Source organism: Ornithorhynchus anatinus, chromosome 2 (assembly GCF_004115215.2).
Source record: "Ornithorhynchus anatinus isolate Pmale09 chromosome 2, mOrnAna1.pri.v4, whole genome shotgun sequence".
NCBI classification, from domain to species: domain Eukaryota; kingdom Metazoa; phylum Chordata; class Mammalia; order Monotremata; family Ornithorhynchidae; genus Ornithorhynchus; species Ornithorhynchus anatinus.
In genome coordinates this window covers 90539117-90564384 of record NC_041729.1, presented here as the reverse complement: position 1 = coordinate 90564384, position 25268 = coordinate 90539117, and the positions used below count along the sequence as shown (strand labels likewise).

The window sequence follows — 25268 nt, the reverse complement described above, 5'->3', positions numbered from 1 at the left end:
AGAAGCCTGCAAAAGAGGATGAGAAGGAGCAGCCAAAGAGATAGGAGGAGAAGCAGGAGAGGACAGTTACAGTGAAGTCAAGGTTGGATAATTTCTCCAGGAGATGGGGGTGGTTGACATCCTCAAATGCAGTTGAGAGGTTGAGGGGGATTAGGATGTAGTAGAGGCTGATAGATTTGTCGAGAGACTCATTGGTGACTTTAAAGAGAGCAGTTTCTATGGAGAGGAGGAATAAGCCAGATTGGAGGGGCTCAAGGAGAGAATTGGAGGAGAGAAAGGGGAGGTACATTCGACAGGCCACTACCTCCCCATCTTTGAAACCCTATTAAAATTGTATATTTTCCAAGAGGGCTTTCCCTGATTATTATTTTTCTTTTTTTATGGTATCTGTTAAACACTTACTATGTGCCAGGCACTGTAGTAAGCACTGGGATGGGTACAAGATAATCAGGTTGGACAGAGTCCCTGTCCCACATAGGGATCACAGTCTTAATCCCTTTTTATTCATTCATTTGTTCGTTCATTCGATCGTATTTATTGAGTGCTTACTATATGCAGATCACCGTACTAAGCACTTGGGAGAGTACAGATGAGGTAGCCAAGCCCCACAGAAGCTAACTTACCCAAGGTCACACAGCAGACAAGTGTCAGAGAAGGGATTAGAAAAGAGAAGCAGCGTGGCTCAGTGGAAAGAGCACGGGCTTTGGAGTCAGAGGTCATGGGTTTGAATCCCAGCTCGGCCACTTGTCAGCTGTGTGACTTTGGGCAAGTCACTTCACTTCTTGGTGCCTCAGTTCCCTCATCTGTAAAATGGGGATGAAGACTGTGAGCCCCAAGTGGGACAACTTCATTCCCCTGTGTCTACCCCAGCGCTTAGAACAGTGCTCGGCACATAGTAAGCGCTTAACAAATACCACCATTAACCCAGGTCCTCACTTTTTCCACTAGACCACACTGCTTCTCAACACCTCATTTCCCCATTCTGTTTGCCCTCCCTTCTGCACTGGCTAAACATAGCTTTGTACCCTTTAGAGCACTTTTATACTCACTCCTCACGGTACTTATTTATATAATAAATGCCTATAACTCTGCTACTTCCCTATTTGTAATGTATGCTAATGTCTGCCTCCCCAACTAGACTGTAAGTTCCTTGAGAGCAGGGATCTTGTCTATCTACTAACTCTATTGTATTGTACTTTCCTAACCAATTAGTACAGTGTTCTGCACACAGTACGCAGCATGGACTAGAGGAGAGAGCACAAGCCTGGGAGTCAGAGGACCTGGGTTCTAATCCCAGCTCTGACACTTGCCTGCTGTGTGACCTTGGGCAAGTCACTTCTCTGTACATCAGTTTTTTCATTCACGAAATAGAGATTCAATACCTGCACTCCCTTCTATTTAGACTATTTGTCCCATATGGGACAGGGACTGTGTGGAGCATGATTATCTTGTGTCTATACCAGTGTTACAGCAGTGCTTAACAAATAGCAATGAGAGATATCCATGAGCCTTTTTCTTGTGTGCTCACAAGAGGCAATTTTTATGTAGGAGGGTCACTTCTCTCCTAGCATTTAAAACATCCCAGAATCAAAATGTTAGAAAAAAGTATTTAGTACTGTATTCCCCTCTCTCTTTACTCAACCCAGATGGAGTTCCATCTCAAATACTTCCAATGAAGCTGTTTATATAGACTTGCTCATTAATCTTTTGCACAGCCTATTTCCCTAATGGGATTAAGATAAAAATCAATTTCTACATTATTAAACTAATTTTCCCCAAACCTATCCTAAGGAGTACAGATGGAGAACAAGTGATCACCATCTTCCAACCTCAACAATACGGCGTAAGATAACACTATCCTCTACACTCTAAGCTCACTGTGGGCAGGGAATGTGTCTGCTTATTGCAATAGTGTACTCTCCCAAGCACTTAGTACAGTGCTCTGCACACAGTAAGTGCTCAAATACTATTGACCGACTGACCTCTCAATCTCTTCTTGAAGGCAGAGATCATCTCTTTGAATACTTTTTCTTTCTACCAACCGTTTAGTTCAATGTTGTACCTACAGTAGGTGCTCAACAGACAGTTGATTGGCAATTCCGACACCTTCAATCTTCTCTGTCCTGTCCCAGCTCCTACTCATTTAGCCATTTGTGGATCCACCTATAGACATCCTCCAACTTCTCTATATCTTTTACAAACTTGGGACAGAACTGGATCCTGTATTCTAATAGAAGTTTTTTTTATTTGAAGGATGTTGCATTAGTTCATCATAACTAAATCATAATATAACACAATAAAAGCAGAAATTTTATTGTTATTGTGCTTTAAAAGTTTCCTCAAAGGGAAGATTGGTGATTGATATCTTTCTGGGTATCTCTCTGACACCCAAATTCTTCTGTCGATGTAGAACGGAAGATCCCACTACTCATGAACTCATTATTTTTCCTGGCATTGTTTAAAAACAATCCTTCCAACTATAACAGATGCTGAGCTTGATCCTATTCAACGTATTAGTACTGCACTAAGCACTTAGAAGAAAGAGTACAGTAGACTTGGTAGATATGATCCCTGCCCAGGAGGTATCCCAGCTCTGCAACTTGTCTGCTCTGTGATCTTGGGCAAGTCACTTCACTTCTCTGTGCCTCACTTACCTCAACTGTAAAATAGGGATTAAGACAGTGAGCCTCATGTGGAAAATGGACAGTACCCAACAGATTACTTTGTATCTACCCCAGTGCATAGAACAGTGCCTGGAACATAGCAAGCATTTAGCAAATACCATAGAGAAAAGGAGTTTACACTCCAGAGAGGGAAGAGAGACATTAAAATAAATTACAGATAGAGGAAATGGCAGAGACAGCATATCTGTTTTATGGCTTAAACTTAGCTTTTCAGTATGATCAATATAAGGGATGTACCCACTAAGAGCTGTTACTTCAATTTTTTTCAAACTTTTCAGCACTCTTGCAAAGAGTTACTGTGTTTGCTGAGAGAGAGGAAAAAAAAGGCCAGTGCTCAACTTACATTTTGAAATTTCTATGATTTCTTACTCATTTAAGTTAGATTTCTTCTCCTTTTAACATACAACTTTCTATTTGCATGAGGTTTCAAAGGGGAGTAATAAAACCACAGGTGCAACTGCACAGCTACCTGCGACAGGAAGAGAGCCCAGCTGTGCCCAAAAGGCACTTTCAGTCTTTAATGGAGGAAGTGTGAAGTGAACTACTGTACTGACCAAAGAAAGTCCCAACTGCTTGGCCCTACAGCTTTAGGAGACACAGTAGCAGTACCATCATTAACTTCTAATGTTTGAAATAAGCAACACCCATGCTCCCTGCCCTGCTAGGGACCACTCTGATCACCCTAGTTGGTCTGTTTTTTCCGGTGGGGATGGTGAAACCTTTCCACGGAGGGACACCAAAGAGGCCCAAAAGGTTCCTTATCAACTTCCAAGGTTGGCCACTTCTGGGCCCTAAGGCACACAAGCAAGTTTTTCCAGTTTTCCAGCTTGTAGGAACAGGATCTTTATAGAAATGTAACAGGTGTGAATATCTTAACTTTGGATTCATGAACCGTATTCATTAAGGTCAGGGCAAGTTTCTAATGCTCCACATCCTAAGAAGCAACAGTTTCTCTGGGCTAAGACTCTAACTTGGATGTCTGGAGACACGGGCCTTGCTTTGGATTCTAGGGTCCAGCACAGAATTGACTAAGTGGCCATGGGGAGAATCATTTCCTTCCATGTGGTTTTCCCTTTGGATTAAACAGGGGCTGATAATACCCTACAAGACTGTTCTCACTGAGGATTCACTGAGGAAAGATAATAGGGGGTTGATAGACTGAGTGCTCCAGTGCAGTACTCTTCCAAGCACTTAGTACAGTGCTCTGCACACAGTAAATGCTCAATAAATACCACTGAAGATGATGTTTGTAAGGAGTTTGTGTGTAATGCAGAGGTGCATGGGCAACCATTGGAGGTTTTTTGAGGACTGGGGACATGTGAAGGAAACATTTTTCTGGAAAGATGATCTAAGTAGCAGAATGAAGTAATGACTGGAATGGGGAGACAGGATCCTGAGTGGGGAGGCACAGGAGACAGGAAGGTCAGCAAGGCTGTTACACAGTAATCACGGAGGGATATAGTTGCTTGGATAAGCATAGTAGCCATTTGGAGGAGAGGAATGGGTAGTTTTAGCAATGGTATGAAGGTAAAACTGACAGGATTTAGTGACAGATAAAGTATTTGGGTTTAACTAGAAAGATGAGTCAGGGATAATGCCAAAGTAAAGGGTTTGGGAGACAGAAAGGATAGTGGTGCTGTCTTGCACTGATGAGAAAGATAAGGGGAGGACAGGGTTTCAGTGAGAAGATGAAAGGTTTTTGTTTTCAATGTGCTAGGTTTGAGGCTTTGCCAGCTTATCCAAATAGAGATGTTCTGAAAACAGGTGGAAATGGGAGATTGCAGAGGAGGAGAGAGGTCAGGGTTGGAGAGGTAAATTTGGGAACGAACCATGTAGAGATGGTAGAGGAAGTTGTAGGAGCAAATGAGTTCTCCAAGGGAATGGGTGTAGATGGAGAATAGAAGCGGACCCAGAACTGATCCTTGAGGGGCTCCCAGTTAGGGGATCGGGGGCAGTGGAGGAGCCTGCAAAAGAAACTGAGAAGGAATGGGCAAATAAATAGAAGAAGAACAAAGAGGACAGTGTCAGTGAACCCAAGGTTGGATAATGTTTCCAAGAGAAGGGGATGGTCCACATTGTCTAAGGCAGCTGAGAGGTCAAAGAGGATTAGAATGTAGTAGAAGCCATCGGATTAGGAAAGAAGAAGGTTGTGGTGACCTTAGAGAAGTCAGTTTCCGTGGAGTGAAGGAAATGTTGACTTTTTGGAGAGTAACATTTTCAGGGGAACTATTTCAAGTAACCAAGTTCAGCAATGTAATTGTATAAATTTGGTACTTCTGTAATGAGAGGAAGCTTACACTAAGGAAAGCCCCTGTTTTAATTCATACACCTTGATGGCCACTAGTCACATGCACAGTACTATTTTTTCTCAGGATCACATCACATTTCATCCAGAATGTGGTGGGTTGTCAGAAGAAGATTCCCTAATCCTTGAACAGTGTCCTTTCCAAAACAAAGTGTAGAAACATGTGTTTGGAAGAACTGAATGTGCAATTAGTCTACTTTTGTTTGAGTATCTATCCTCAGCCTGACAACACAGCAGATTAAAAGGTGCTCTTGGCAAAGAAAGCATCTCAGTAGCATACCCAGAAACCCATCCACTTGTGTTTCCTGGCTGCCCAAAGGATGGGCTAATGCAAATGAAGATGAAACAGCTCCTGCCCTCAAGGAGTTTACTATCTAGTGCTTTCCCATCTGTGTCTCAGTATTCTACTTGGCTTCTGATTTCTGCCTCGTTGGCATCCTTCACATCTCAGTTTGGTGACGATAGAAGCTCAATCAATCACTGTTCAAAGTGATGGGGAGAGTAACACAGAAGCAGCGTGATTTAGTAGAAAAAGCACGGGGATGGGAGTTTAACTGAGCTGATTTCTAATCCCGGCTCTGCCACTTGTCTGCTGTGTGATCTTGGGTAAGTCACTTAATTTCTCTCTGCCTCAGTTACCTCATCTGTAAATGGGGATTTAGACTTTAGCCCTTTGCGGGAGAGGGACTGTGTCCAATCTGATTAGCTTGTATCTACCCCAGCACTTACTACAATGCCTGGCACGTAAGCACTTAATAAATACATTAAAAATAATAATAATACTGCAATGCCGTTGATAGATCAGGTCAAGGATCCATGTCGCCCATTGCTCTACTGCCAATCGTGGCACCAATGAATGGCTGTAATGACTGCAACTAGGCATGAGCTGTTAGGGAAAATGAAAGTACAGTGCTGGAATCCTGGGAGCTGGGGATCTAGGAGCCAGAGAAAATTCAGCTTTAGGGCAGAGATGACCTCAGGTTCTTGGATATGAGAGGCAGCCATGCCTCCACTTTCTTTTTTGTCCAGGGTAGAGAGTATCATGGGATACGGAGGGAGGATAGATGACCAAAGAGAATCTATGCAGCTGGGAGATTATCCAAGTGGGTGAAGTGGGATGGAGAAGGACGTCGGTGGAATTGGAGGAATAAGCGTAAATAGGTGGTTGGGTTGGGGTGAAGGAGTTGGGGGACATCAGGAAGATCTGTGTGGATGCTGAAGTCCACAAGAATCAGATGGAAAGCGAGAAAGATTACAAAATCACTATGAAAACCGAAAGGCGGTGGATGACTGCCCCAAGTAGTTGAAATGGTTCAACTTGTATCCCCCCGCATCACTTAGAACAGTGCTTGGCACATAGTGATTAATAAATGCCATTATTATTATAATTCACTCTCTCCCCTACCTGGAACTTCTTTCCCTTTCACATCTGCGAGACCACCCCTCTCCCCATATCCAAAGACCTTTTGAAATCATATCCCTTCCAGAAGGCCTTTCCCAAGTAATCTCTTCTCTCCCTCCCACCTTCTATCACCCAACTACCTACCACTTCAGTCCTTTCCCACACCTCAGCACTTCGGTAATCACGAAATCTTGTACCATTTATATACCTATCTTATATGTGTAATACTTCCTCCTAACCATAATTTCTCTAGGGGTCTGCTAGTTCTTTTAGGGTATGGATCACATCTCTGAGCTTGGGAGCACAATGGATCAGTCCACTAATTCTACTGTTCTCTCAAAAGTTCAGTGTAGAGTGCTCTGGACACAGAAAGCACAGTAAATGCTATTGGTTAATTGACAAAAGGTTGGGGGAGGCTGAAGGTCCAACACTCCACACCCTGGTGTACAATATATCCTTATTTATAGCAATACTGCTATAGCATAACAATTACACATGCACTTTTCAAAGAAATAATTTAAAACAAAATGGTCAAAAGAACTCTGAGAATGATACTTACCTTTAAAAACATCAGATACACATAATCTAAAGGGTTTTTCAATAGATCTCGGTGGAGACTTGAATGAATCTGGAGGAGAAAAAGATTGTTTTTAAATATTCTATATTCTAAACTAATGTCGGCCTTCATTCTTAATCTAATAGTCATATTCGAAAGTATCCCAGAAAACCATCCCTTCAAATATAATGACTATTAAAAGTAAATGGTGTATATAAATTTAAAGTTGATAGTAATACTTACCAATTTGTTCTAATAAACATAGTCCTTGATACCATTTTGTGAGTTCACTTGATTGAGATTTTGCAATTAGATTTTCACCACTGAGACCACTTGTAGGAATAAAAGCTACATCACTCTCCTATTAAGAAAAAGGATGAAATTCAACCAAGCAGTCAAAACAGAAAAATGTGTCATTATAATGCTAATATTTAAGGAAAATACAAACGTACTAATTGTGCCTTGTCAAGTTCTTGGAAAGTGACCTTCCAAGAATAATAATAAAATTATTATTTAAAAATTATCATCATCATTATTATTAAAATTTATATTTATATTTGAATTTATAAAATTATTATTATAAAATTAACAATAAAACAGAGTTAGCAGACGTTCCCTGCCCACAATGAGCTAACAGTCTAGAGGGGGAGAGGAGCATTACTATAAATAAGTAATTGATAAGATATAATTATGCAAATACAGTAAACTTCGTTCTAACATGTTTACATTATTCCATTTGTACTTAACACAAAGAATTGGGAATGTTCTCACAATCTGTTCTTATATAACACAATCCACAAATTGGCACAAGTAGATCTGGTGTACGAAGAAACGTCTGTGTGCATGTTAATAACATATGCTGCTTTGCTTCCCGGCCTCTGGCTTAGTTTATTGTCCCATACCTATCGTACTTTGTGTTTCTTTGCGTTTTTACAACTTTACTATATTTAGTAGAGACAGAAGGGAGGTGGAATGGCCAAGTGCAAACAGCAAGGAGCAGAGTCAGGAATCTCGGGCTCCAGTCTTAGCTCTGTCATTAGCTTCCCAATCTCACCTCGCAGTGCCTTGTCCTCAATTCTTCCAACTCCAAACTTTGTCTCACTCCCTTCTATCTGGAAGCCGCTTCTCCCTTCACATCTGCCAGACCATACTCTCCCTGCCTTCAAAGTCCATCGGAAATCCTATGTCCTTCAGGAAGCTTGACCTATCTTTAGTTCATTTATTTATATTAATGTCTGTCTCCCTCCCTAGACAGTAAGCTCGTTGTCGGCAGGGAATGTTTCCGTTTATTGCTATATTGTACTCTCCCAAGCACTTAGTACAGTGCTCTGCACACAGTAAGCATGCGATACAACAGATTGAATGAATGAATCAAGTCATCATTGACTGTTTGCACCAGCTTTGCAATTTTGCGCTCACTAACTCTCACTGCACATATTTTACATATGAGTTTTTCCTCCTATTTCTAAGTTGTTTTCTGTCTCTCTCCCCAGTTAGGGAGGCAAGGTCATGTCTTGTACTGCATTCTGCACACAATAGACGGTGACTGCCTCAATGCAGTCACACCTGGCTCGCTGGAGGACTACTCCCTCTGAACATCTTGCAGCATGATATCAAAAAGCAAATAAAAGGATCACAATATCAAGATGCAATCTCAAAAACAGAGACAGATCCTGTTCTGGACAAACATGCAAAACAATTCTACCACATTAGGGACATGTACATATCCAGTGCTTAGAACAGTGCTTGACACATAGTAAGCACTTAACAAATACCATTATTATCATTATTACTGATTTACATCCTGCTTTGCCAATGTACTGGCAGCACCTGGCATTCATTGCATTACAACTGATTGAGAAGAGCCACCCTTTTACAGTCATCTCTAATACAAATATTCTCTTTAAAAGCAAAGGTGCGAATCGTAGAATCACAGAGTTACAGAGAAGCAGCATGTCAATCAATTAACCAATCAATTGTATTTATTGAGTGCTTACTATTGCGGAGCAGTGTACTAAGCACTTGGGAACGTACAATATAACAGAGTTCGTAGACACACTCCCTGACCATAACAGTGTCCTAGTGGGAAAAATACGGGCCTCAGAATCAGAAAACCTGGGTTCTAATTTTGGCTCTGCCACTTACCTGCTGTGTGACCTTGGACAGGCCACTTAACTTCTCTGTGCCTAAGTTACCTTATCTGTCAAATGGGGATTAAATCCTCCTCCCTCGGTCTTAGAATGTGAGCTGCATGTGGGATAGGGGGACTATGTCTGATGAACTCGTATCCACCCCAGCACTTAGCTCAGCATTTGGTACATAGGAAGACTCTAACAGATAGAATTATTATTTACCTAAAAATCAAGTAATCCACCCACTGATTCTAGCTGGACAGACTCTAAATTATCCCAAATTCACCCAGTTCTGCAAATCATCCAGAGTAGGTGGCTTCTGAATCCCTTAATTAATCTCTTGATTAAGTTTCTGAGTTTTCCTGTAAAGGATTATTTTTAGTTTACCTTAATCCTTGCTGATGTAATTTATATGTAAATACTCTTGTTTTGTCCTTTGTGGAAATGCAGTAACCCATCATATTTTAAAAATGGTCATTTATTCCCTTCCCCAGTCTTCTCTTCAACCACCTACTATTCTAACTTCTCTTCCTTAGCCCAGGCACCTCATTTCCACAGATATCTGTAAGGCTCCAGGCTACATTTTTTTAAAATGGTGAAATTACTAACAAATTCTTGGTAAATACTATTAGCATTACAAAAGAAACAGAAATTAAATTGTTCAACAGAACTACATTTGTCTTGCAGATAGGGTAAGTGCATAAAACTTTTTTTTTTACCAAGGTGTTTTCTTATACAGTTGTAAATGATTTTACGAGAGAAATGGAAATGTGTGCTTTAACATCCCACAGATTCTATTGTGGGGCCCAGAGGTGCACATGAAAAGCATAAATAAAGAACAAGTGCAGGATTTAGGTGCACTAAGTCTTGGCTGAGCTAGGATCACCAGGACTGACCCCAGTCCATACCACCTACTCAATTATTGAAAATGAGAACATATAAAGAAGAAAAAAGTTAAACACATGATATCAGGAAGGAGAAATAGCAGAACACCAAAACTAAAGTTTACGCAAAAGTCTGAGCTAATGGTATGTCTTTTACTTTAAAAGGGGCCTAATTCTAGTTCTTAACTGGAGCAACTGGTGTCAAAGCAAGCGAGTGGGGTTCATTTCCTTTCATGAGAACTTAGCTTCAGCTTTATTGATTCAAATAAATGTCATTTAGTCAAAAAAAGAACAAATAAAACAATCTTACCTTAAAACCAGCTTGTTTAAGGAAGTGCCCAAGTTTACCGGCAATTTCCTGAAACCTTTCCTCCTGCCAATTAACCTGATGGAGACATGATAAAACATTGAAAAGATGCTATAGTAGCTGTGGCTGCTGAGTGCCCACTGGGTGCAGTGCACTCTACTGAGTGCCCCGAAAGCACAAAACCAGCAGCATATTCCCTGCCTTTAAGGATCTTACCCTCCAACTGGGGAGACATAAAATTATTCACAGAGTAATCAAGTAATTAAATGTACAGTTGAACCCACATGTCCGTATATGTAGGATCACTACAAATAGGGAGATAATATTTGTGGCATTTGTTAAGCGCTTACGATGCGTCAAACACTGTTCTAAGCGCTGGGGTTGGTACATGTTAATTAGGTCAGACACAGTCCCTGACCCGCATTGGGTTCACAGTCTACAAAGTAGGGAGAAGACGTATTTAATCATCATTTACAACTGAGGAAAATGAGACAAAGAGAAGTTAAGTCACTTGCACAGGGTCACACAGAGGGATATAAGAGCTAGAGATGACTGATAGGCTTTTAAGGCTTGGAATGCTGGGAATTAATTGCAGAAGACATTCTGGAGGTACACTTTGAATACTGGGAGGATTGTAGTCTGTTGAATTTCAGGGTGGGGGAGGAAGACAAAGGGGGTGGTTCCAGGCTGGGGAAACAGCATAAATGAAAAGGAAACCTCTAGAGTGAGTTAGGTTAGCTTACAGGTGAAAGGAAGAGTACTACTTGAGTAGTAGCAAGTGAAGAGCATAGATATGTAAGGTAGGGTGAGTAGGGAACATTTTTTTCATGGTATTAGTTAAGAGTTTATTCTATGCCAGGCACTGTACTAAGCATTGGGTAGATACAAGCTAATCAGAGTTAGACACAGTCCACATCCTACATGGATCTCGCACTTTTAATTCCTATTTTACAGATGAGATAACTGAGGCACAGAGAAGTGCCCTGCCCGAGGTCACACAGCTGACAAGTGGAAGTGCAAGGATCAGAACCCAAATCCTCAGACTCCCAGGACCATGCTCTATCTAATAAGCCACGCTGTGACTTTTTGTTGCTAGATGTGAAGGGACATATTAATGATGATGACTAATAATGCGCTTAGTACAGTGCTCTGCACATAGTAAGCGCTCAATACTATTGAATGAATAATAATAATGATGATAATAAACTGTAGCATTTGTAATTTGTTAACCACTTAATGTGTGTGCCAAGCACTACACTAGGCGCTGGTGTAGATAAAGGATAATCAGACCCCACACGGGGAACTCAGTCTAAGTAGAAGGGAGGACAGATTTTGAATCCTTATTTTATATGTGAGGGAACTGAGGCATAGAGAAACTAAGTGACTTGCCCAACGTCATACAGCAGGCACATGGTAGAATCGACATTAGAACCCAGCTCCTCTAATTTACAGGACCATGCTCTTTCCAAGGCCACCCGATGAGTTTTTGCTTCCTTATGTGAAGGGACATGGAGAGTCTGTGAAGGATTTTGATGAGTGGAGAGAAGAGAGTTGTGAGGTACTACAGGAAGATGACTTACTGCAGCAGGTGGTAGAGATTAGAGAAGGGAGAGGGTGGAGGCCCGGAGAGAGCCCAGAGAGAAGGCTGATACAATAGCCTAGTTGCGATAAGACAAGAGATTCTTCCAGAGCAGTGGTTGCTTGGAAAGGACATGGCTGATCGGGGACACGTTGCATAGGAAGAACTGGCAAGATTTGGCAATGGAATAAAAATGGAAAAGACAGCAAGAGTCATCCAGAATGACACTGAGGTTGTGGGTTTCTGGGACAAAGAGGATGGTGGTTTTATTGGCCGAGAGAGGAAAGTTCAGAGGAGGAGATTTAGAAGAGAAAATGAACAATTCAGTTTCAGATGTCTCAAGTTTGAGGTACCCAAAGGACATCATTCATTCATTCAATTGTACTCATTGGGTGCTTACTGTGTGCAGAGCACTGTACTAAGTGCACGGAAGAGTACATTACAACAGTAAACAGATACATTCCCTGCCCACAACAAGCTTACAGTCCAGAGGGGGACTCTAATGCTCTGTGGAGATGAACTATTTTACCTAGGTCAAAGGTTCCATAATTTTTCTTCACATTGCACAATACACATTTTCATAACACTGGACAGTTCATTCCATCAAGAACTCAATCTACACACATTTTCACAGATGCAGGGTACAGTCAATCACTCCTATCAAATGAGGTACCCCCAGGATGGAAATTTTCCTGCCTAAATCTTTTTTTCATCTTCTTGGAGATGTCCTGGAGGCAAGAGGAAACGTGGGGCTGCTGGTTAGATGAGAGGTCAGGGTAAGAGAGGTAGACTTGGGAATTAACCCTAGAGAGGAGGTAGTTGAAGCCACGTAGGTGGATGAGTTGCTCGAGAGAGTGGGAGTAGAGCGAGAAGAGTAGGGGGCCAAAACAGAATCTTGCAGGAACACTGACAGTTAAGGGATGAGATGCAAAAGTAGAGCCACGGAACAAAACTGAGAAGGGGACGTCAAAGCGGTAGGAGAACTGGATTATGACCACATCAGCAAAACCGAGGCCCAAAAGCGTTTTAAGGAGAAGATGAGAAGTCAAGGAGGTAGCTGGACTGAGTAGACCCCATGGGATTTCACTAGACGGGGGTCACCGATGAAAAGATACCTGCTCTCCCTAACTCTGTGTGGGACAGAGACCGTTTCTAATCTGATTACTTGGGATCTGGCCCAGCCTTTGGCCCAGGATTGATCACGCAGGAAACACCTAACTATAAACCACTGAATACCACAATTTTATCAACCTTAGGTTAGCACTACATTTCAGTGAAACTTTAAGTGCAACATCCCCCCAAAATACTGTGCTTTGGACAGTGGGCATTTATTATACTGTCTTAATACTACTTGTGAATGCTGATAGCACAACGGAATAAGCAGTATTCCTTGTCAAAAGTTTCTTCCTGAGTAATAAGAGGGAAAGACTTCTCGTGAAATAAAACTATGAGCCACCTGATCCATTTTGTTTACTGCAACCGCCAGCTGAGTGACTCCAAGAGAGCGAACCAACAAGCCATGTTCTCTTGTCTGTCCTCCAGTCTCAAATCCAGCTTCAAACTCTCCCCTGCTGGCATCCACAACCAGGACAGCGACATCAGCCTAAGTAGAGAGGAAAGGACACACAAAAAAATGTAAACTTTTGTTTTTTGGAAGCTTCTCTCTCTCTCCCCTGCAACTTCCTCCAACTAAGTGAAAGGGTGGCAGTTTCCTTCCACCCCACTTCCTCTAAACGGCAACTCCCCAAAGTCCCAGCTTACAAAATGCACCCACCACACTGTTAAATGTTTGTTTATTGTCCATACACTCTACTCTTATGTTTCTCAGATTGTAAACTGCTTGAAGGGTGGAATCTATCTTTTCTCACTTTGCAAATCATCCTTTATAACACCAGACGCACCAGGCACTTAAATGTTTTTAAAGAAGCACAATTAGAGAATCTCAGTGGAAAAAGACTGAAGAGTAATTAGCCTGAAATGGAAAGGATGCCGTGTCTTCACTTTACCCAAATGTTACCCATCTTTATTTCACACAGAAAATCTTCTAAATTATATAAACGTTAAAAAATCACATACTTTCCCCAAATTCATATTTAACTGGGGAGCATAAAATCTTACTAAAGAATTGAGCAACTTTTTTTTTCTTTTCAACTTTCTGGATCTAAATTTTGACAAGGAATGTCCTGTCAGAATAATGCTTTACTGGAGTATATGGCTGCGTTGAAATATTTGGCATATTATCGTTATATATAGGGCTGAATTATTTACTTATGGTGAGGCAACAATATAAATCAGCTACTCTTTTCTTGTTCTGGTTAGCAGAGAGAGATTTAGTCACAAAGGCAAAAATGAGTTGGAAGCAAATTATACCTATATTTCATACAAAGGGGGAACTCTCTCCTGGCACCCACTGAGCAAAATTATACTTAATAGACTGAGTGCTAAAAAGATATATTTTCTGGATCATCTGTTGTACTGTACTCCCCCAAGCTCTTAGTATAGTGCTCTGCACATTGTAAGTGCTCAATAAATACCACTGATTGATTGATTATGCCAAAAGTCAGGAAGTGGTTCATAGTTAAAGACTATTTATTCACACATAGATAATGAACACTGCACATGGCCTAAAATGTGAGAAGCAGCATGGCGCAGCGGAAAGAGCATGGGCTTTGGAGTCAGGGCTCATGAGTTCGAATCCCAGCTCTGCCACTTGTCAGCTGTGTGACTGTGGGCAAGTCAATTAACTTCTCTGTGCCTCAGTTCCCTCATCTGTAAAATGGGGATTAAGACTGTGAGCCCCACGTGGGACAGCCTGATTCCTCTGTGTTTACCCCAGAGCTTAGAACAGTGCTCTGCACATAGTAAGCGCTTAACAAATACCAACATTATTATTATTATTATTAAATAAATTACCACTTGGCCAAAAGTAAATCGTGTGCAGACATTTTAAAATTTCTATACACCAGTCCTCTGAGGTTGTGCTGTAGCTCCTTAATCTACAACTGCCCCATAGACAAGTTAACTTACTTTCTTGACACTGCAAGGGCAAGATTTGGGGATATAGTACAAGGCAGTCAAATTACGTGTATGGGTCTGAGGATGTTTTAACCTTTCTGCATATCTTCAGATAATATAAATTCTGTAGCACCATTTGATTTCCCCTCGCACATCAACTATGACACCACAGGTATTTTTTTAAGAGTTGAATCTCACAGACTTTCCAGAAAGAATATGTGGTACAGGTGTGTTACTGCTGAATATTACTGAGGACTGAAAATTGTTTCCACCGACTCAGTCAGGAGCCATATTGGAATCATAAGTGTTATCATCGAGAAATAATTTAGTCCCTATCTCAAGGAGACAAAAGTTTCTCATTTATTCTCAGAAAATGTCCTGCTTTATTCTCACACTATCCATATACAATAGGTGGGTGGGCCTGGTATAATAATACCTTTTTATAGGTGGGGAAACTCAAACATGATTTCAGGTGACTCAGCCAAAATTGAACCTTACTCAGGGGCAGGCCCGGGCTGCCCAATTCCTGTTCTTTCTGCTACACACCCTGTCCCGCGGAAATCAGTACAGAGAGCACACATTGGCATTTTTGTTTCTGTTCGCAATTGTCATTTCAGATTATTCAGGTAGGTGCTATGGCGCTTGTTCAATCTGCATCTAATTACCTAATGATAACTGACCCATAGGGAAAAAAAATTCAGGCATAGTGGTTCATTTTGGAAGTCACTAGAGCCTGAAAATGAGAAGCCGAATTCTAACTTTAAATATAAAAAACCACAAGCAACCCCCTAAACAGTTGAGCTACATCACAGTCAATAGATTTTCCACTACTTTTTTTACTGTGAAGTCAAACAACTACACATTTGTTTCTTTGCAATGGAATGGAAAGGCTTTTTTCAGTTCAAAAACTAGCTCATGGAAAATGCTGTTTAATTCAGTTATTTCTCTTCTTAAAATACATTGAAAAACTATAGGCCATGGCTGCAAATTCAGTTTTCAGAAGCTTCACAATCCCAAACAGCAGAACTGATTTTGTACCTGGGCAGCTCCTGTAATCATATTTGGAATGAAATCCTTATGACCTGGCGCATCCATCAGTGTAATAACTTTAGTCTTGGTTTCAAACTTTGTCATAGCCACATCCATTGTTACTCCCCTTGAAGTAAATACACACATATTAGAATGCTGCTTTAAAATAAGCCTGCTAGACAAAACAGAAAATATTGGAATTGGAGGGCCCCAGAGGGAAGGCTAGGGAATCAAAGTCAGGACACACTGCATAGGTATGATGAAGGAAGGACAATATTGGACAAGACACACTTTTTTTTTATCAATTATTCCTTTGCTCCATCATTCATAGCGACATATTCAATCAATTAAGTCGTATTTATCGAGTACTTCCTGTGTGCAGAGCACTGTACTAAGCATTTGGGAGAGCACAATAACAGAGTTGGTCGACAGGTTCCCTTCCAGCAATAAGCTAAGGTAACATCTGTTAAAGGTGTTCTACAATAACCTAATTCAGAAAACAGGGATTGACTGAAGAAAACCTACGTGGAATGAAGAGAAGAGAAATTTACCATACGCCCCACCTTACCGTCTAAGGACCTAGTCTTGGAGATTTGGATCCAAGGGTAGGGAGAATCCAAAGTCCACTCCACACTTCAAGATCTGGCAACCCCTATCCAAAATTTTATGGGGCAATCAGCTCAATCCTAAAGATTCCTTGGGAATTTGGATCTACCCATAAGCAGGCCACAACCTCTGCTTCAATCCAAATGCAGGGTTCTCCTAGGCTCCCCAGATGCAGGCGCATCCACTCCCAGGATGAGCCTGAAACCAATCCAGCCTCCCAGGAATCCTTAAGTCCGGGTCATCCGGGACCACTATGGACTCTTCCTCCTCATTTTCCTTTTCACCTGACTTTCATTCAATCAAATCAAGGGCATATATTGAGTGCTTAATGTGTACAGAGCACTGCATTAAATACTTGGAAGAGGGCAGTACAATAGCATTGATACACCAAATCCCTGCCCACAGTGAGTTTAAGATCTGGGGCTGGGGGGCGGGGGTGGAGGGGTGAAGGGGGTGGACATTAAAATAAATTACAGAAAGCAGAAGAGGCAGAGTATAACAATACGTATATAAGTGCCATGGGGAGGGTGAGTATCCAAGGGCTTAAGGGGTAGAGGGCTAAGTGCCCCAGTTAATTTCCATTTGCAATACTGAATACGGTTTTTACCTTTAACTTGCCCTGTCACCCTCCTCTACACCTTCCCTCTGCCACACACATACTCTTCTCCTTCTTCACTATTACTCTCCAAAAGAAGACAGTTTTTGATATATAGTAGGAAGTCTTTGATCAACTCTTTGGTTAACAAAACCTCAGAGGAGACTAAGCAGAGGCCCCAGGGGGTTCAAGCAGGAGAAGACTACAGGGCCTCTCTGTCAACTAAACTCCCTTAGACAGATTTAAAGAGACAGTAGAGATGTTAGGAAGCAAAGATAAGGAGACAGACCCATAGAGATTTACTCCAAGTACTGAGACACTGTGTTTAAAAAAAGAATAATTCTACAGTATGTTCATTGAGGAATTTCCTTTCCTTTTGGGCACAATAAATGTTTTACAATATCACGTTTTTTTCTTTTCAAAGCTGTAATTCATCATTTGAAATTGATCTGAAAATATGGTGCAAATAGAACTACCTTTCTCTCTCTTCTCCAGTCTCATCCAAGACCCATGCATATGCAAATGAAGCTTTTCCAACCTTCTTAGACTCCTGCTCATATTTATGCATAGTTCGCTTGTCCACATTACCCAGAAGATATAGCAAATGGCCCATGAGAGTACTTTTCCCAGCGTCAACATGACCTATGGAAAAATTGCTTCAATGTTAATGTTCAAGATCTGTTCAGACAGTGACCGCAAATTGAAATACTTACAAAAGAACATCTGCTTCACACTGGCGCATCTCCTTGATAAGAGTGTGACTTTTTTGAAATAGACACTTAAAATAGCTACCCAGAGTGAAGGAAAATTACATCTTTTCTAGAAAGGACGAGAAAGGGTTGATAGCCTTTGACTTATTTTCAAACCCAGCCAATTCAGGTTTATAAACCATACCTAGATCGAGACACGTTAACTACTATGAAAATGGTTTTGGAGGAATCTAATATAGTCTTCCAGTGAAAGAAGCAATTGCATGTCCTCCCCAGGAAACCAGCTGGTACTTCTCTCCTGGAGCCTCAGAGGGAGATGTGATACATGCAGCATCTCAACCCACACCATTCTGCCAGAGAGCTGGACTGTTCTGAAACTGCATCTACCGGGAATTAAATGGAAGTGGAAAAGACATTACCTATTACCACTAAATTGAGCAGCTGTTTTCCTCCTTGCCTCTTCTCCAATTCAGCTTTCACATCTATGTGCTGTTTCGATTTCCCAGGCTTCCTCGCTGATGTAGGAGTTACGTTAGGCTCTGTCTCCAAAACACCCGAGCCAGCAACGGGGACACCTTCACTAGGAGGAGGTCCTTTCTGAGGTGTATGGAAACTGTGGCCATTTTCTTCAGCAGTCACCCTACGAAAAGCAGAGTTCAGGAGAAAAAGCTGTGTTACCAGATTCTCAGAGGGGCCTTTCAGAGTCCCAAAGAGACAGATAAAATGGTCTCGTCTCAATCCTTGCCTCTTCAAACCAACCATGATCGCTGATAAGTGACCAAAGTCTGGTAAGGTGGAAATGATAAGCAGCGGGACCTAAACCATGCAGAGACTCTGACTATTCCATGAAAAAATAATAGGCTATCTTAAAAGGAAGATGAGAAAATATCATAGATCAAAACAGAAATTTGGAAGAGGGGTCCCTCAAATTAGTTGCATTATCCTATCATTATGAGGTGGCTTGAAGAAGATATTTTGAGAAAATAAACAGCAAATATGTTAAAGGAGATGATTTAATATCAAAGAAGCATCCTAACTTCACCTTTCCAGTTAGTCCATTCATCTGGCCACTGAATGTCTATCTTGTCTTCGAAATTCCTTAACGGACATATTTCTATATGTACCAAAAGTTTTTGTTTTAATCATGGAATTTTTTCTTAACCGTATGTCCAACAGGGCACCACTCCCTGACTCTCATGAAAATCATGGGTTACAATTCTTCCCTTTGGGCTCAAAAGAGTCCTGGCCTTTTCAGCTCCCCAGGTGAAGCTGCCATTATGCCTTGTATAGAATCCTAGATGAGGTGGCCCATAATAGTTAATTATGATGGTATTTGTTAAGCCCTTACTATGGTCTAAGCACTGGGGTAGATACAAGGAGATCAGATTGGACGTAGTCCCTGTCCCACATGGGGCTCACAGGCCCATAAGAGGGTGCTAGTGGCTCCGTCTTATTTTCCAAGCTACCTGGGGAAGGAAGGGATTCTACACCCTTCATGGATCCAAACAACTCCTCATCAGAAAACCCACTTGAATGCATCCTTCACCAGCTTCTCCTGTCCCAGGCCAATTATGGAAGCAATATCACTAAACATTTTTATGCAAACACACAATCCTTTTCCAGTAGAAAAAAAATTTAAAGTATGCATGTTCCCCACAAAATTACCATGAATACTTTAAGAACTAAGAATTTAGTCTGCAAATCTGCTGTGCTTAATCTCATTGTGATGTACAGAATAGAGTATACCATCCTTTGTTAATATAAATGGAATTTAAGCCCCTGATGTAATTGCTCTCAAGAGAATAACTGAATGAGCATAAACTTCTTCTCAGTCTTGGGTGTGATTCTAATTAACCAGTCAGAAAAAAACAGCAAACTGAATTTGCCTAAATGGAGACTATTTAAAGACAAAAAAAGACTCATTTTCAGGTAACATGTATTTCTAAACCAACTCTTGTTCTAATTCAATCAGAAGTATTTATTGAGCACCATGTGCAGATAATTAAAATGATCTCTGATGAGAAAACTCCTAAAGGGCTGATACTATATCAATTATCTTGTAGAATTCATAGTGCGGCATCAAAGGCGAATATTTGTCGACAAATAGTACCTAATCTCAATTCAGAAGTAAATAGAAATGGTTTTAAATGAAGCTTCTAAAACATAGATAAGCAATCCTTCAATTTAAGGATTTGTTTCCCCTTGCATTTTATGGTATTCACATAAATCCATGTTAAGTTTGAAAGTTGGGAAAGGAAAGGGGGGAAAAGAAAAGAAACACTTCTTGGGACAGTAGATAATAAATTGATGGAATCTGTTGTAGCCAGAAGTGGTGCGGGCTTGAATGTCAATAAGCTCATGAAAGATTGGGATAAACTCAAGGACAAGTGGTCAGTAATCAATATAGATATAGAAGGAAAAGATGGGGGTGTTATACTGTATATTAATGACCATTCTAAAAATGCCACGAAAGGCACTGGGTCTTTGCACTTGCAATGGGGGTTAATATGGTCTGTTGGGTTATGTTCTGTCAAGTGAACATTCTTTGTGTCTTACGCTGGCCTGCTGACCCTAAAACACGGTGCAACACCTATCTTATTAAGTCAGCTTTCCTGAGGAAACATTTGGAAGTAGTTTTAATACATGCTCTGTAAATGGCTGCTTTATTTAAATGTATTTTAATTGAATATTTACATTTTGTTCTTGTGTTTTGGGAAAATTTAATTGGACAAGGTGCAATTTTATAATCAAAGAATAAATGAATGAATGATTTGAACTCTTGAATTGTTCCTGAGCTAATATTGGGAATAAACTAGATTACTCACATGCATGTATGTATGTAAAGCCTGTACTTGCATGCATATGCATGTATGTATGTATGCTATGCATGTAAAGCCTATACTTGGGGTGTATTTTTGCCTCTACTTATATCTTCCTGAGCCTGCTATTACTTGTCACTTTCTCACCAATTCATTTCCTGGATGTGCCCCCTTTCCCTGCATCCAAATGGCCACCACCCTGTTCCGATTCTTTGCAGAATACTTCTATCCAATCAACAATCAATAGCATTTATTGAACACCGACTGAGTGCAGACCACTGTATTACAAGTTTGAGAAAGTACAAGAGAATTAATGGTAGTTCTAATGAAGCGCTTCCTCTACGCTAAACAGAGAGATCAATAATCATCCCTCTCCCATAGGGGCTGATCCCTGCCTTCAAGTAATTGACTGTCCTCTCCTGGGACTCCTCCTATCTCTCCGGCTGCTCATTCTCAGTCTCTTTCCCAGGCCCCTCTTCTGCCACCCACTTTCTGAGAGTGGGAGCTCCTGAAGGCTCAACTTTGGGTCCCCCTCTATTCTCCATCTACACCCATTTCCTTGGAAAACTCATAAACTCAACTACTTCAGCTTCAACTACTCTCTCTCTGCAGATGACTTCCAAATCGATATCTCCGGCCCTGACCTCACTCTTTCTAGGCAGTCTTGCATTTCCCCCGTCTTTAGGACATCTCCACCAGCAGGTACTGCTGGCACCTCAAATTTAAAAAGTCCAAAACAGAACTCCGCATCCTCCCACCCAAATTCTGTCCTCCCCATAACTTTCCCATCACCGTAGACAGCACCACCATCCTCCCTGTCTCACAAGCCTATAACCTTGGCACTAATCTTGACAACTCTCTCTCCTGTCAGCTCTACATTCGAAACATTGCTAAAAGCTGCCCTGTCCTCTCCAAACTGCTACTACGCTGATCCAAGCACTTAACCAATCCCACCTTGATTACTGCATCAGCCTCCTTGCTGACCTCCCTGCCTCTTGTCTATTCCGACTTCAGTCCATTCTTCACTCTGCTTCCCGGATCATTTTTCTACAAAAACATTCAGAACATGTTTTCCCCTCCTCAAGAACCTCGAGTGGTTGCCCATCCACCTCTGCTTCAAACAGAAACTTCTTTAATTAGCTTTAAAGCACTCAATCACCTTGTCTCATCCTATTTCACCACACTGATTTCCTACTACAACCCAGCATATTCACTTCGCTCCTCAGACACCAACCTACTCACTGTACCTCGATCTCATCTATCTCACCGCCAACCTCTCGCCCACATTCTGCCTCTGGCCTTGAACTCCCTCCCCCTTCATATCCGACAAACCACTTCTCTCTCCACCTTCAAAGCCTTATAAAAATCACATCTCCCAAGAGGCCTTCACCGTCTAAGCCTTGATTTCCCCTACTCCCCTCCCTTGTGTTTCACCCTTGAACTTGGATTTGTACCTTTTATTCACTTGAGCTCTCCACCCACAGCCCCACAGTACTTATGTGTACATCTGTAATTAATTTTAATACTTGTCTCCCCCTTTGGACTGTATGCACTTTGTGGACAAAGGAACATGCCTTCCAGCTCTCTTATATTTTACTGTTCTCTTTTACAGTTCTCTTATATTTCTTTATATTTTATATTTTTCTCTTATATTGTACCAAGTGTTTAGTACAGTGCTCTGCAAACAGTACATGCTCAATAAATACGACTAACTGACTTCTGTATTATTTATTTTATTTAAGCACCTTCTCTGTGGCAGGCACTGTTCTAAGCCCTGGGGTAGATACCAGTTGAGGAGTTGAGAAGCAGCGTGTCCTAGTGGGCCTGGGAGTCGGAAGCACCTGGGTTCTAATCCCGGCTCCACCACATGTCTACTGTGGGATCTTTGGCAGGTCACGACTTTTCTGTGCCTCAGTAAAATGGGTCTTAAGACTGTGAATCCCATGTGGGACCTGGACTGTGTCCAACCTGATTAGCTTGTATCCACCCCAGTGCCTGGCCTATAGTAGGCGCTTAACAAATACCGTATTAAAAAAAATGTCATTCAGGTTGGACAAAATGCTTATTCAATCCATAGTATTTATTGAGTGCTTACTGTATGCAGAGCACTGTACGAAGCACTTGCCCACAGAGAGCTCACAGTCAATGAGGGAGAACAGGTATTTCTTCCTCATTTTACAAATGAAGGAACTGAAGCATAGAGAAGTTAAGTGACTTGCCCAAGGTCACACAGCAGTCAAGTGGTGAAGTCAGTATTAGAACCTAGATCCTCTGACTCTGGCCAATGCTCTTTTCCACTTCCCAGCATGAATGATTTCCCCACTGCAGGAAAACTCCAACCCACTGGCTTTAAGTCACTCTGTCAGCTCTCATCCTTTTATTTAACTCTTCTCTTCACTCACACACCCCAGTTACATTTTTCATTCCTCTCACGCTCACCTATTCCCTGTGCCTGGTTTGACTCGACTCCTTCAACCTCTTGTTCATGCCCTTCCTCCTACCTGAAATTCCCTTTCCCTCCATATGTGCAGGATCATAGCTCTTCTTCCATCCTTGAAGGCCTTTTGAAAGTCCATCTCCCTAAGGAAGCCTTTCCTGAATAACTGCTCTCCTCCAAGTCAAACCCTCCCAATTGCCACCATTTCATTAATGCATACACAGATTTACGAGCTCTATTACAGCACTTATTCATGCATGTATCCCTTTGTCATGCTTTTTCCTCCTTTCTCTATTTTGTGCTTGGTTCTCCTACTAGACTGGAAGCTTCTTCGGGACAGGGATTATAACATTTAATAATGTTGGTATTTGTTAAGCGCTTACTATGTGCAGAGCACTGTTCTAAGCGCTGGGGTAAACACAGGGGAATCAGGTTGTCCCACATGGGGCTCACAGTCTTAATCCCCATTTTACAGATGAGGGAACTGAGGCACAGAGAAGTTAAATGACTTGCCCACAGTCACACAGCTGACAAGTGGCAGAGCTGGGATTCGAACTCATGAGCCCTGACTCCAAAGCCTATGCTCTTTCCACTGTGCCACGCTGCTTCTCCTAACATTTACCTCTACTGCATTCTCCCAAGCACTGAATACAGAGTCATGCACATGATACTGACTGATATGTAATTTGCTCTGGACAATTTTCAGCACGGTGTTACTTCTGGGTATTTGTGACGACAGGTCACTGACAATCCCATCCTTCCCCTTTGGAAGGGGCTCACTGACATGCGGCTCCCACCCTGTATTCCAAGTAGTGAGTGGAAAGAGTCTGGTGTTCCTGGTAAGGGTGAGCCTGTAGGGAAGCAGGGTGGTCTAGGGGAGAGAGCATAGGCCTGGAGTCAGCGGACTTGGGTTCTAATCCTGGCTCTGCCACTTGTCAGCTGTGTGACCTTGAGCAACTCCCTTAACTTCTCTGTGCCTCAGTTACCTCATCTGTAAAATGGGGATGAAGCCTGTCAGCCCCGTGTGGCACATGGATAGTGTCTCACCTCATTAACTTGTATCTACCCTGGTGCTTAATGAACTGCCTAACACATAGTAAGAACTTCACATGTAACATAAAAAAGCTCTCCATGTACTTGCTTTTCTCATAACCAATCAATCAATCAAATGGCATTTATTGAGTATTTACTATGTGCAGACCACTGTACTAAGCACTTGGGAGAGGAGAGTAAAACAGAATTAGCAGACGCAGTCCTTGCCCATAACAAGCTTACACTGCAACTCTTGTGTAAAGCAAGGAACAGCTGCATTCTATTACCCGAGGGGCATCTGTTATCAATTAACAATGGTTTTATATTAGCCAGCATATAATAATGATGGTCTTTGTTAAGCACTTACTATGTGCCAAGCACTGTTCTAAGCATTGAGGTAGATACAAAGTAATGAAATTGTCCCACACAGGGCTCACAGTCTTAATCTCCATTTTACAGATGAGGTAACTGAGGCTCAGAGAAGTGAAGTGACTTGCCCAAAGTCACGGAGCTGATAAGTGGCAGAGCGGGGATTAGAACTCGTGACCTCTGACTCTCAAGCCCGTGCTCTTTCCACTAAGCCACGCTGCATATCCCTTCCCCTTGTCCTACCTCTGAATGCGCAAAATCTGGCTGAAGTTTTCAAGATGGAACAGTGTTTACTTGCAACCCCACATTTCACCAACTGTATCTGACTACCAGTGTACCTTCTGATTAAGAACAATATTTTCATTATTTCATCCATTTAAATAGATGCTCCCCACAAACCAGATGTGAACAGAGCTGCAGAGCCCGAGAGTTAGAAACCATGATCTAGTTGGTTAAAGTGTAACAGGAAATTGGAGAAGTATAAAAGTCAAGAGTTAGACAATGACTCAAATCAGATAGTATTTAAGATTCACATTTTGATGAATACAGCTTTAGTTCAGCCTTTTCATCAAGATTAAGACTCTACTGTAACCTCCCTTTATCCTCATGTTCCCCCAAACACTCTGCCCTCAGCATATATTTATCTAGCCACTGACTTTGGACGGTGGTCCACCCCCTTAATATTTCTAAAAAAAAACCCCATCTTGTTCTCACGGGAGGCTTTCCATTTTTTTTCATCATTAAACAATGAAACATCAAAGAAGAGGTCAAATAGCAGAAAAGAATAAAAGTCAAGACTGTCTTTGC

At 41.6% G+C, this 25268-nt stretch overlaps 1 protein-coding gene across 2 annotated transcripts in view; it reads right to left on the bottom strand.

Annotated features, from left to right (window-relative positions):
* HBS1L (HBS1 like translational GTPase) overlaps positions 1-25268 on the bottom strand; it is a 105665-nt gene that overhangs the window by 14228 nt on the left and 66169 nt on the right. For both annotated transcript variants that reach the window (XM_007672930.3, XM_007672929.3), the window contains 7 exons: positions 18224-18444; positions 17571-17736; positions 15903-16020; positions 13306-13452; positions 10274-10348; positions 7191-7308; positions 6951-7019 (listed from right to left, as the gene is read on the bottom strand). In XM_007672930.3, the coding sequence (XP_007671120.2) occupies positions 6951-7019; positions 7191-7308; positions 10274-10348; positions 13306-13452; positions 15903-16020; positions 17571-17736; positions 18224-18444 (914 nt within the window). The remainder of the gene's footprint in view (positions 1-6950; positions 7020-7190; positions 7309-10273; positions 10349-13305; positions 13453-15902; positions 16021-17570; positions 17737-18223; positions 18445-25268) is intronic.